Below are 13,836 nucleotides of genomic sequence, written 5' to 3' on the forward strand. Positions count from 1 at the left end.
CAAATAAGCAAAATTCAGGCCTCGGTTACACCCCTTTATAAAAAACATTGAAATCTACACATCGTCGTACGTTCTGCCAAAATATGTGTAGGAATGTATCTATAAAAACTTTGCTGAAAACTGAATGGAGAAGGCAGCTCGAACTAGACGACTCACTACAGGACAGACAGGACGGATTAGCATCACCATCGGTCACCTGGTTGGTGGTCCACGTCTCCTTGTCTGTCCACTCTTTGTGGTTCCTGATGTACCACCACTGGATCTCCAGAGAATAAGAAGTGGAGCCTGATCCCCGAAACGAACAGGCCATCTCCACATCCTGCCCGCTGTGTGCCGTCATGTCATGAGGGACCTCTGTGAAGAGAGCTGATGAGAGAGAGAGAGGGAGAGGGAGAGGGAGAGAGAGAGGGAGTGAGAGAGAGAGTCTTTAAAAGGCCATTATTTGACACTTAAAAGACAAGAGGAAGGAAGAGAGACTACAGAAGCACTATAAGGGAAGCTTTTCTGGTTCAATCTGGTTATTTAAGCATTATGTGCATTATTTTAAAAGCATCATCATAAGAAAAAAGAGCGAGAGAATTAAAGTGAGAACGATCCACAAATGATGTTAGCTGCTGCTAGCGTTTACATTTCCTGATGCTTGTGATGTCACGACCCTGAACAAATTTACAGCTTCCAGTCACACTGTAGTAGCTGGAAAACATCCAGCACTACTGTTAGTAAGAGAACCTTTTTTTGATCTTTTCCCAGCCTTTAAAACAAATCCAAGCTGAGTGGCCAAAGTTTATTTTTATCGGCGCTCCTGAGACTTTCAGGCGGAGCTCGACAGCATATTCAGCACATTTCAGACTAGACTGAATTCCCTCTCATCATGTTAGACAAAAATAGGTTGTTTTCATTTTAGTGCCACATCCAACAATCCCCCTCACCACCACTCCAATCAAACCCCATCACAACAATACACCCCCAAATATCCCCAAACCCCAACAGCCCCATCAGCACTTTAACCAAACCCCAAGAGCCCTATCACCACTCCCTCAAACCCCAACATCCCCATTCCCACTCTAACAAAACCACAACACCTATCAACCCTATCAACACCTATCAACCATATCCACCCTATCCATCCTATCAACCCTATCAACCCTATCAACCCTATCCACCCTATCAACCCTATCAACACCTATCCACCCTATCAACACCTATCAACCCTATCCACCCTATCAACACCTATCCACCCTATCAACCCCCCTATCAACCCTATCAACACCTATCCACCCTATCCACCCTATCAACCCTATCAACCCTATCCACCCTATCAACCCTATCAACACCTATCAACACCTATCAACCCTATCCACCCTATCAACACCTATCCACCCTATCAACCCCCCATCAACCCTATCAACACCTATCCACCCTATCAACCCTATCAACCCTATCAACACCTATCAACACCTATCAACCCTATCCACCCTATCAACACCTATCCACCCTATCAACCCCCCATCAACCCTATCAACACCTATCCACCCTATCAACCCTATCCACCCTATCAACCCTATCAACCCTATCCACCCTATCAACCCTATCCACCCTATCAACACCTATCAACACCTATCAACCCTATCCACCCTATCAACCCTATCCACCCTATCAACACCTATCCACCCTATCAACCCCCCTATCAACCCTATCAACACCTATCCACCCTATCAACCCTATCAACACCTATCAACACCTATCCACCCTATCAACCCCCCTATCAACACCTATCCATCCTATCAACCCTATCAACCCTATAAACCCTATCCACCATATCAACACCTATCCACCATATCCACCCTATAAACCCTATCCACACGCCGCTCCAGCTTCCTAACACATGTGAAGACCAATAAACACTTTCTTCTTCCTCTTGATCTAATTCAGTTTTCAGTCACAAACGGAACATTTCAGAGAAACCGATCTCCAAAGACGGACATGAAAGGGCCAGTTGCTATTCAGTGTGAGAATAAGCGAAACCCAAGACTCCTTATCGGACCGCACACACACACACACACACTCCTGGCAGCCAGCAGGCAGCCCGGTGGACTTCAAAGCAAGCGATTCAGCTCTGTACAGATCGCTCGCACCTCACTTTCAAACCCTCAACATGAGACGGCGTCGGTGTCTAATGCTGCTGCGTATAATGTCCTGAACCGAGCCGGAGGAGGCGTGAAGTGAGGAATGTGATGCACTGAAACCAAAAAAGCAACAGGATATGTGGGGAAAATGCTTTGAAAGTGGACACGGTTGTTATATTGTTTTTTATTTTGATTTAATCCTCCATTCTGATTGCTTACCAATTAACTTTCTCTCAGAGCGGCCCTGATGGTACCGCAGCTACAAATCACCGCTTTATAGTCCAGTACTCAGGTGAGAAAGGAAAATAAGCAGCTACATAGCATTAGCTCCATCAAACGTCTAACCAGACCTGGATGTTGTTAGCTATACAAGCTAATAAGTGTAACAGATGTAAAGTGCATGTATAGTTTCGAGGTTGCTCAGTTAGCTAAACAGTTAATAATGCTTTCTCAACATTACTAGCTAGCAAACATGTTTACTTACAAACAGGACAAATAAAGTAAAGATGTTAATACAGGTTTCTGATTAGGATCCTGAGAATGCTGAGAAGACGAATTCAAATTCCTGTCACTTCTTTAGGATGAATTTCACTAAATCACTAACACTACCTTCAAATTTCTATTAACATGAGATAAAGAAAAGCCGACATGTTAGAAGACAATGTCTGAAAATCAAGTAAGTGACTAAACTCTTGAGCATATTCAGACATGCTAATCCGGGATTTCCTGGCATGTGGTGTCAAATGAGCCGCATGCACAAAGAAGATCTCAATCTAGCTGATCCAACTCATATGGCTATTAACTTTAGCCCAATCCTCTTAACTGCTCCCCGCAGAAGGCTTTTAATTACCCTCAGAATCCCTTCTGAAGACTGGAGACTGCCCTCAGGGTGTCCGGGGAGACTTCCGGCTGCTCCCTGAGAAAGTTTGGAATATTCACACGTCCATTTCAGAGCTACTAGCTAATGCTAAATCCCCTCACGTCTTTGTGCGTCTCCCGGGAATAAGATTATCATCAGCAAGTCGATGCAGTCTAATATCCCTCCATATGTAAACAATCATCTGTTATGATTGATGGTTGCGAAAGTCTTTCTAAACTCTCAGCTATTAACTTACACTCAAAGAAGCCCCGCCCCTTTCACCTTCCCTCCATTTCATATTAGCCGTTAGAGTGTAATGATTTGAAAGAAAGTGTCTGAGATAAATGGAGGCAACAATCAGAACTTGATTGTTAGTAGTTATAACTCATTATAAATTGGAAATATTTCATTCTTACAAAAAAGATTAAGAATGAAAATAATTTCATAGCCTCGTAATTTCTGTGTAAATAAGCATCAGTCTGAGACGAATACAAACCTGACAGGAAAAAAATAGCAAAGAAATAAAGGCAAAGGTAACAAGCAGATGCAAAGCTAGAAAATTTCACAGAAATTACCTCACTTCTTATAAAAAAGACAACGACATCAGCACGTTTTAGCACGAGTGATGTTGCCCTCTTGTGGTCTGGAGAGGACTTTTCCATTGTGCATTTTGGATTAAAAAAAGGGTTTTATTTTCATTCATCATTAAAAATCTAAACAGCTTACAAATATATAAATCATTAACAAACACACATCTAAAGTAATCTGTCTGGAAAAAAAAAAGAGAGAGAAACGCGTCGACTGTCGACGGATTTCTGCCTCCTCGGTTGTAAGGTTGTCATCGCTTCTGCTGAATCGTCTTTAAAAGGCATTCAAATCCAAAATGGTCATAAAAAGCGATTACTGGAAAGGTAGTGGTGCTGATAGTAAGTGACAGAATACAAAAGCTCTGTGGCAGCTGGCCATTTTAGAAAGGCCAAACGTCACGCTGAGTTTAAACAAGCCTCAGTGTTCAGGGCCGCTGGGAGAACTGCAGGGACATCCATTAAAAAAGAGCCAGCTTTAAAAAAAAATGCTGATACTGCTGTCGAAAATATTCTCTACCTTCACTTCACTCACTTGTCTGTAATTTGAAACAAACCCAATTTTCCTCCAACCGCCACTGATTTACTTGAAACCGACCACGCATTTGTTCTTACGACAAAAAAAAGAAAAGAAAAGCCACATTCCAGATTGTGCTCCTGAAAATCATTCCAATAGTTCAGTCTCATTATTAGCCTTCAACCGCTGTACAGCTTTGTCCATTGTTAAGTCACGGCTGGCAGAGTAACTCTCTGAATCCATTCACCGCTATTCACTATTCGGCTTCTCGGCGGCCTTGACGTTAATAGCTTTTAAACAAAAATCAGTATGGAGGGCTTTCTGTATGGAGGAGAATAACACAGCGGCAGTACGGTCCGTGCCAGATCCAGGAGTGGCGCTGAAGCAAATTGATCAGATCCCATTATGTATTTCATGAGAAAATATGCAAAACCGATGCATCGATTTGTTACATAAAGATGAAGAGATTGTTGCTCCACCCCTGACCACGCCCCTGATTATAAGTCAAAAGCTTGTATCTTTTAATGGTCAAAAATTGCTGAGATGGCAAATTGGGACATTTTCCTCAACTTCAGCGCATCAAAATATTTAACAGTAGACAGTAAACACAGCAACACAAACGTCTACAGTAAAAACATACCGACATACCAATATAAATCTATTCCACTACAGAGTTCACTATAGATCTATAACACTATAACACTACACAGTTCACTATAGATCTATAACACTATAATACTACACAGTTCACTATAGATCTATAACACTATAACACTACCCAGTTCACTATAGATCTATAACACTATAACACTATACCACTACACAGTTCACTATAGATCTATAACACTATAACACTATATCACTACACAGTTCACTATAGATCTATAACACTATAACACTACCCAGTTCACTATAGATCTATAACACTATATCACTATACCACTACACAGTTCACTATAGATCTATAACACTATAACACTATATCACTACACCGTTCACTATAGATCTATAACACTATAACACTATACCACTACACAGTTCACTATAGATCTATAACACTATAACACTATACCACATACATAGTTCACTATAGATCTATAACACTATAACACTATATCACTACACAGTTCACTATAGATCTATAACACTATAACACTATACCACTACACAGTTCACTATAGATCTATAACACTATAACACTATACCACTACACAGTTCACTATAGATCTATAACACTATAACACTATACCACTACATAGTTCACTATAGATCTATAACACTATAACACTATATCAGTACACAGTTCACTATAGAGCTATAACACTATAACACTATACCACTACACAGTTCACTATAGATCTATAACACTATAACACTATACCACTACATAGTTCACTATAGATCTATAACACTATAACACTATATCACTACACAGTTCACTATAGATCTATAACACTATAACACTATATCACTACACCGTTCACTATAGATCTATAACACTATAACACTATACCACTACACAGTTCACTATAGATCTATAACACTATAACACTATACCACATACATAGTTCACTATAGATCTATAACACTATAACACTATACCACTACACAGTTCACTATAGATCTATAACACTATAACACTATACCACTACACAGTTCACTATAGATCTATAACACTATAACACTATACCACTACATAGTTCACTATAGATCTATAACACTATAACACTATATCAGTACACAGTTCACTATAGAGCTATAACACTATAACACTATACCACTACACAGTTCACTATAGATCTATAACACTATAACACTATACCACTACATAGTTCACTATAGATCTATAACACTATAACACTATATCACTACACAGTTCACTATAGATCTATAACACTATAACACTATATCACTACACCGTTCACTATAGATCTATAACACTATAACACTATACCACTACACAGTTCACTATAGATCTATAACACTATAACACTATACCACTACATAGTTCACTATAGATCTATAACACTATAACACTATATCACTACACAGTTCACTATAGATCTATAACACTATAACACTATATCACTACACCGTTCACTATAGATCTATAACACTATAACACTATACCACTACACAGTTCACTATAGATCTATAACACTATAACACTATACCACATACATAGTTCACTATAGATCTATAACACTATAACACTATACCACTACACAGTTCACTATAGATCTATAACACTATAACACTATACCACTACACAGTTCATTATAGATCTATAACACTATAACACTATACCACTACATAGTTCACTATAGATCTATAACACTATAACACTATAACACTATATCACTACACAGTTCACTATAGATCTATAACACTATAACACTACACATTGTTTTAAGTAGCACTTAGCTTAGCGTGTGTCTCACAAAAGACGATCACAAAGCTTCACAGTTTCAAGCTTAAAATAAAAAAGTGACATAATTTCTAGCTCTGGCTTTCGACTTCTGAGGTAAATCAAACGCAGCAGTTGCACCAACTCTGGGGTCAATATTTCCACCCCACTGTAGATAAATTCAATCTAAAGTTGAGATTCTGACAGAAAGTCCACATACAAAGTTTCCTTTGCAATCAAGCTGCACACTTTCATGGTCAATTAACATAAATCAAAGCTTATAAAGCAGAAAAGTGTTGTCGGTTGTTTTTTTTTTTAATGTTAACACGTCCACACAAGAAGCCGGTGTGTGTGTGTGTCACGTCACCGTGGAGAAAAACTTTAACGTTTAAAAAACACCGATCTTTGCATCTAGGTCAAATTTTGCCAATTTGCAAAAGCAGATAGCAGGCTAGCGTTCGATATGTAAAGAAAAAGACACTTTGGGACGTTCAGTTCACGCTGGTGTGATGAACAGGAGCAGTGGTGTGTTCGATTCTCAGCTCTAGATCATCTGTGTGCTTTCTAGCAGGACATTAATAACTAAATAGACCCTGCACTTATCTCTGAAGTGTTACCTCAGCTGGAATTTCTTGTGCCACTCACCACATCATATCCTCTTATTTCCGTAATTGAAAGCTCAGATGACGAAGCACCTGCACAAAAAAGGTTTCTGACTGCTCAAGCATGCCTCGTTAACTTCATAAAGAGGTTGCTCATTAGCTGATCAGGTCAATCAGGTGTGCTGAAGGAGGGAGGATCAAAAGGCGGCCTGGTGTCGGCTCGGTTACGGAGCCTGAAACCCCTTCGAAAGAGATGAGAGAGTGAACCTTAACAACAGGTGTGTGATTAAAATGGGGTGTACGAGCAGCCTGCATTCATATCAAACCCCACACATTCGCAGAGCCTCCACTCCTCTCTCTCTCTCTCTCTCTCTCTCTCTCTCTCTCTCTCCGTCAGCGAGCAGCAGAAAGAGCGGAGAGTGTAATTATTGTAGCGCCATCGTATTGTAATTGGAGGCCTCAAAGGACTTTGTAAGTGATATGAGAAAGGAGACATCATTATTTCTATGAGATATGATCGGACAAGCTGCGTTTTCAGTGAAAGCAAAATCAGTCGATCAAATCAGAGAGCTGTGGGTTCACAATAGCCGAGAGAGAGAGAGTGAGAGAGAGAGAAACAGAGAGAGAGAGAGAGAAAGAGAGAGAGAGAAAGAGAGAGAGAGCGAGAGAGAGAAAGAGAGAGAGAGAGAGAGAGTGAGAGAAAGAGAGAGAGAGCAAGAGAGAGAGAGAGAGAGTGAGAGAAAGAGAGAGAGAGAGAGCAAGAGAGAGTGAGAGAAAGAGAGAGAGAAAGGGAGAGAGAAAGAGAGAGCGAGCGAGAGAGAGAGAGAGTGAGAGAGAGAGAGCGAGAGAAAGAGCGAGAGAGAAAGAGAGAGAGCGAGAGAGAGAAAGAAAGAGAGAGGCAGAAAGAGAGAGAGAGAGAGCAGAAGAATCTTATCCTATCTCTTTTGTACTAAAATACTAAAAATGGAGCTAGATATAGAATTTCAGGAAACGCCCATTCGAGAAAGAAAGAGGATGAGAGAGAGAGAGAGAGAGAGAGAGAGAGAGAGAGAGAGCAAGCCCTGGTGTTAAAACATGACCAGCCAACTTTCCAAGGACGATGCTGAGTACAAGTGTGTGAACAATCCCTAAGCAAAGGATCATCCTGGGCTGCGCAAACAGAGCATATGTCTGAGCGCTGGCCTTCAGTTTGAACTCAATCGAGCCTTCAAGAAAGGCCAGGAGAGAGAGAGAGAGAGAGAGAGAGAGACAGAGAGAGAGAGAGAGAGAGAGAGAGAGAGAGACAGAGAGAGAGAGCGAGAGGGAGAGACAGAGGGAGAGGAAATGGACCACTTGACAACTCAAACAAAAGAAGGCCTGAAGTAGAGCGATTCTGAGGTCTGTCAACATGCCTGTCTTCTCCCTCGCCCTCTCACTCGTGCCTCCATATTTATTATTTAAACACTCCATATTTATTATTTAAAAAGTAAGATCCAGGATCAGGAGCGTTACCTGTCCAATCTTTACACGTTTGAGTAAATGTGTTCGTCAGGACGTTAACGGTGAGGATGAAACTGACTGCAACTTCATGTTCACACTCACGAGTGACACTGCGACGACTTCACGTTCTGCTGTGAGCTGAGATTCTCCTCAGACCGGCTGCGTGATCCGAATGCTGTGGGGTTCAGTTCCACACTCGCTTTGGGGTGCTGGAATTTTACCCAGCATACACAGCAGTGCGCTATGACATCACACACAGATTCTAATTATTGATGTGAGATGCTGATGAACCTTGTTACTATGGCAACCAGTAGCGGGGATGCCTACAGGTGACTTGAATATGCAGGGACTGAACAGTAGAACGTAGCTTTAAACTCACATTACCGCAACTGTAAAAACCTACACTTATTCTATCACCAGCCTTTTTTATCTACAGGGACAAAAACAAAGCTGAGGATCATCATCATCATCATCATCATCATCATCATCATCATCCATTTTGCTTAACCTATACATGATCCTGTAGTCTATCCCAGAGGACAATCACACACACTCACACACACTACAGTAAATGTAGAGAAACTAATCATCCTATAACACATAGGGAGGAAACCCAGAGGAAACCCCTGAAGCACACAGAGAGCTTTAAATAACAGACACAGGAACCAGGAATCACAACCTTAACGCTGTGAGGGAAACATGCTCACCACCAAGCCACCATCACCATCATCAGTACCATCATCATCTTCTTCATAATGACCATCATCATCATCATAATCCATCATCACCATCATCATCATGACCATCATCTTCATCATCACATTATCATCATCTTCATCATCATCACCATCATCATCATCATCATCATCATGACCATCATCATCATCATCTTCATAATAATCATCATCATCATAATCCATCATCATCACCATCATCATCATGACCATCATCTTCATCATCACATTATCATCATCTTCATCATCATCACCATCATCATCATCATCATCATCATGACCATCATCATCATCATCTTCATAATAATCATCATCATCATAATCCATCATCATCACCATCATCATCATGACCATCATCTTCATCATCACATTATCATCATCTTCATCATCACTATCATCATCATCACCATCATCATCATCATGACCATCATCATCTTCATAATCACCATCATCATCATCATCATCATAATCATCACCATCATCATCATCATGACCATCATCACCATTATCATCATCATTATCATCATCATCATCACCATCATCATCATCATCATAATCCATGATCATCACCATCATCATCATGACCATTATCATCATCATCACTATCATCATCATCATCATCATTATCATAATACGTCATCATCACCATAATCATCATGACCATCATCACCATTATCATCATCTTCATCATCACTATCACCATCATCATCATCATCATGACCATCATCTTCATAATCACCATCATCATCACCATAATCATCATGACCATCATCACTATTATCATCATCATTATCATCATCTTCATCATCACTATTATCATCACCATCATCATTTTTATCATCATCGTCATCATCACAATCACCATAGTCCTCTTCATCGTCATCACCATCATCATCATCATCATCATCATCATCAATATAATCATCATCATCAGGCAATCCATCCTGATCATTCTCTCTCTTTCTTCACCCAACTGATCTGTAGGTGTTTTGTTTTCAGATCAACAGTAAAAAGCTAAATCTCTTCTACATCCAGCGTTTAGAAATATTTTGAGTCAAAGCTCAGGGTATAAATATGATCCATGCATGTAACAGCGCATGTCTGAGTGCTGAGTGCTGAGTGTGCGTCAGTACGTTCCAGTGAATATATGAGCTAATCAGTATGTAAAACACTCGAATCTAACGGTGAAACCTTCAGGATCAAAGCTCATGGGGACGACAGTAAAGCTCCACAGACTCCACAGATGTGACTGCATCCTGATTAACTCTGTTGGGGAATAAATTTAACGCGCTTTATCTGTGATTATTATTTTTGGCCTCTCACTCTCCGTAAGCGCCGCTGACTGTCTGTCGAGCGTCGAGCGCCGTCGAGCGTGACAGGAAGGGCAGCACTTGAAATTTTCACAAACATCTCCAACCTCCTCTCTCCTGCTGCCATGAATACTTAATATAACACACGAGCCGAGTGTCACTGTTGCCCCTGGAAACCGGAGGTGGGCCGTCGTACAGGATCCCATTTTGAGAGCTGCAGATGGGGACACGGCGAGAGCGAGAACAAACACACGGGTTCCAGCATCCGGGTGGAGCGAAAGAGCCTCGGGGAAGTGGAAGAGAAAAGACGACGTTAATGTGGACAGAACGGAGTAAACGGGTCGGAGCACAGCAGACGCACATCTGGAGTGAAGTCTAACTCATCTGGAGTGAAGTCTAACTCATCTGGAGTGAAGTCTAACTCATCTGGAGTGAAGTCTAACTCATCTGGAGTGAAGTCTAACTCATCTGGAACATTTACCTGGTTTCAGGAGGAACATCGATGAAGACATCAGATGAGTCTGTCGGGTTTTTGGCCAAATCTCCAGCCCCAAACTAACAACTTTGGTTTTCTCAGCTTTTCTAATCCACTCCATAATCCGTCTTTCCCTCTACTAGTCTTTGCAATATATACACCATATGTTCACAAGTTTGTGCACCCCGACAATTACACCCACATGTTGAACATCTCACTCCAGATTTATTCTTCACTTTACTTCTCTTTTGTTCTCTATATTTCTCCTCTCTTTTCTTCTCTTCTCTTTTCTTCTCTTCTCTACTGGAAGGTTTCCCACTAGATGTTGCGTCTGAGGTGTGTGGATTTGTGTTCATTCAGCTAGGTGCTGAGATCAGACTCTGATAGCAGGATGTTGAGGAGACTCTGGTTCCGGTCCGTCCCGTGTTCAGTGGGGTTGAGTCAGAGTCACCTCCACTCTATGTCTTAATGGAGATCCGGGGCTTTGTGCACGGGGACATTGTCATGCTGGAGCAGAGAAATAGTGAACTAAAGCTTTGTCGTACACTTTACCTTTGTTTGTGGAAATTATTTAAATATCTGATTATTTATAGTACATATATGATGCTACAGGGGGGCACAGTGGCTTAGTGGTTAGCACGTTCTCCTCACACCTCCAGGGTTGGGGGTTCGATTCCCGCCTCCACCTTGTGTGTGTGGAGTTTGCATGTTCTCCCCGTGCCTCGGGGGTTTCCTCCGGGTACTCCGGTTTCCTCCCCCGGTCCAAAGACATGCATGGTAGGTTGATTGGCATCTCTGGAAAATTGTCCGTAGTGTGTGAGTGTGTGAGTGAATGAGAGTGTGTGTGCGCCCTGTGATGGGTTGGCACTCCGTCCAGGGTGTATCCTGCCTTGATGCCCGATGACGCCTGAGATCCCACAGGCTCCCCGTGACCCGAGCTAGTTCGGATAAGCGGTAGAAGATGAGTGAGTGAGTGATGCAACTAGCTAGTACTAACTACAGTCTAAAGAACATGGTGAAAAAATTTGCAGAAATTAAATGAAGCTCTGTTGCTAAGTTTATATAATTAGCATATACTGAGTAGGTTTGATGACTAGAGCAGGATGAAGAAGCAGAATAATGAGAATCGAGCCAAATGAATAGAGCTGAAGGAGTATAATAAATTTGGATTGCTGCAGCTTTGGTAGGATGACATGCACACACACACACCCACACACACACACACCCACACACACACCCACACACACCCACACACACACAACACATACACCCACACACACCCACACCCACACACACACACACCCACACACACACACACACACACACACACACACACACACACACACACACACACACACACACACACACACACACACACACACACACACACACACACACACACACCCACACACACACACACACACACACACACACACCCACACACACACACACACACCCACACACACACACACACCCCCACACACACACCTCACAACATGATGAATGTGCTGCTGCTCTTTCAGATTATAGCGTTATTTTATCTGCGGTGAATCTGTGGATATGAATCATAGCGGTGTTGTGTGTCACCTCATGAGAGTCAGAGTTAAGCGCTGCAGGTGGCAGCTGAGCTGAAATACATTCCAGCCGATCCTCAAGCTCAGGCACGGGCCAGGCTTCAGAAAAGACAGGAAAAATAAAAAAAACACAAAGAAATAGATAGAAACGAGAGTGGGAGGAAGGAGGAGGTGTGCTTGGAGATGTCAAAGGTGTCTAAATAAAGGAGGGACGGAAATAGGCACAGGAGAGACAGGAAACAGAAGAAGAGAGCGGAGAGAGTGAAGAGAGCGGAGAGAGCGGAGAAAGAGAGAGTGGATAAAGCAGAGAGAGTGGAGAGAGTGGAGAGAGTGAAGAAAGAGAGAGTGGATAAAGCAGAGAGGGTGGAGAGAGCAGAGAAAGAGAGAGCAGAGAGAGTGGAGAGAAAGAGAGAAAGAGAGAAGTGGAGAAAGAGAGAGCAGAGAGAGTGGAGAGTGCAGCGAAAGAGAGAGCAGAGAGAGTGGAGAAAGAGAGAGCAGAGAGAGTGGAGAAAGAGAGAGCAGAGAGAGTGGAGAAAGAGAGAGCAGAGAGAGTGGAGAGTGCAGCGAAAGAGAGAAGTGGAGAAAGAGAGAGCAGAGAGTGGAGAGTGCAGAGAAAGAGAGAGCAGAGAGAGTGGAGAGAGCAGAGAACGAGAGAGTAAAGAGAGCAGAGAGAGCGGAGAGAGTGGAGAGTGCAGAGAAAGAGAGAGCAGAGAGAGTGGAGAAAGAGAGAGCAGAGAGAGTGGAGAGAGCGGAGAACGAGAGAGTAAAGAGAGCAGAGAGAGAGCGGAGAGAGAGCAGAGAGCGGAGAGAGAGCAGAGAGCAGAGAGAGTGGAGAGTGCAGAGAAAGAGAGAGCAGAGAGAGTGGAGAAAGAGAGAGTGGAGAGAGCGGAGAACGAGAGAGTAAAGAGAGCAGAGAGAGAGCGGAGAGAGAGCAGAGAGCGGAGAGAGAGTGGAGAGAGAGCAGAGAGAGTGAGTCACACGGCCGTGTATTAATCCTGAAGTTTAGATCCGCCTAAATTAGCCAATGCTTTGCCGTACCGACTGAATACTAGATTGTGATTGGTCAATTGTGTTGATTAGTTTTCTAGAACAGCAGATCAGCTACTAATCACAGCTTTATATTAATGTGTTAACGTTTCCATAGTAACAGTGTCAGCACTTTAATGACA

General features: G+C 42.2%; 1 protein-coding gene across 2 annotated transcripts in view; it reads right to left on the reverse strand.

The window, feature by feature from the left end:
- LOC132862755 (V-set and transmembrane domain-containing protein 2-like protein) overlaps positions 1-13,836 on the reverse strand; it is a 40,991-nt gene that overhangs the window by 12,557 nt on the left and 14,598 nt on the right. For both annotated transcript variants that reach the window (XM_060894973.1, XM_060894972.1), the window contains exon 2: positions 197-366. In XM_060894973.1, the coding sequence (XP_060750956.1) occupies positions 197-366 (170 nt within the window). The remainder of the gene's footprint in view (positions 1-196; positions 367-13,836) is intronic.

This window comes from Tachysurus vachellii, chromosome 19 (assembly GCF_030014155.1).
Source record: "Tachysurus vachellii isolate PV-2020 chromosome 19, HZAU_Pvac_v1, whole genome shotgun sequence".
Lineage (NCBI taxonomy): Eukaryota > Metazoa > Chordata > Actinopteri > Siluriformes > Bagridae > Tachysurus > Tachysurus vachellii.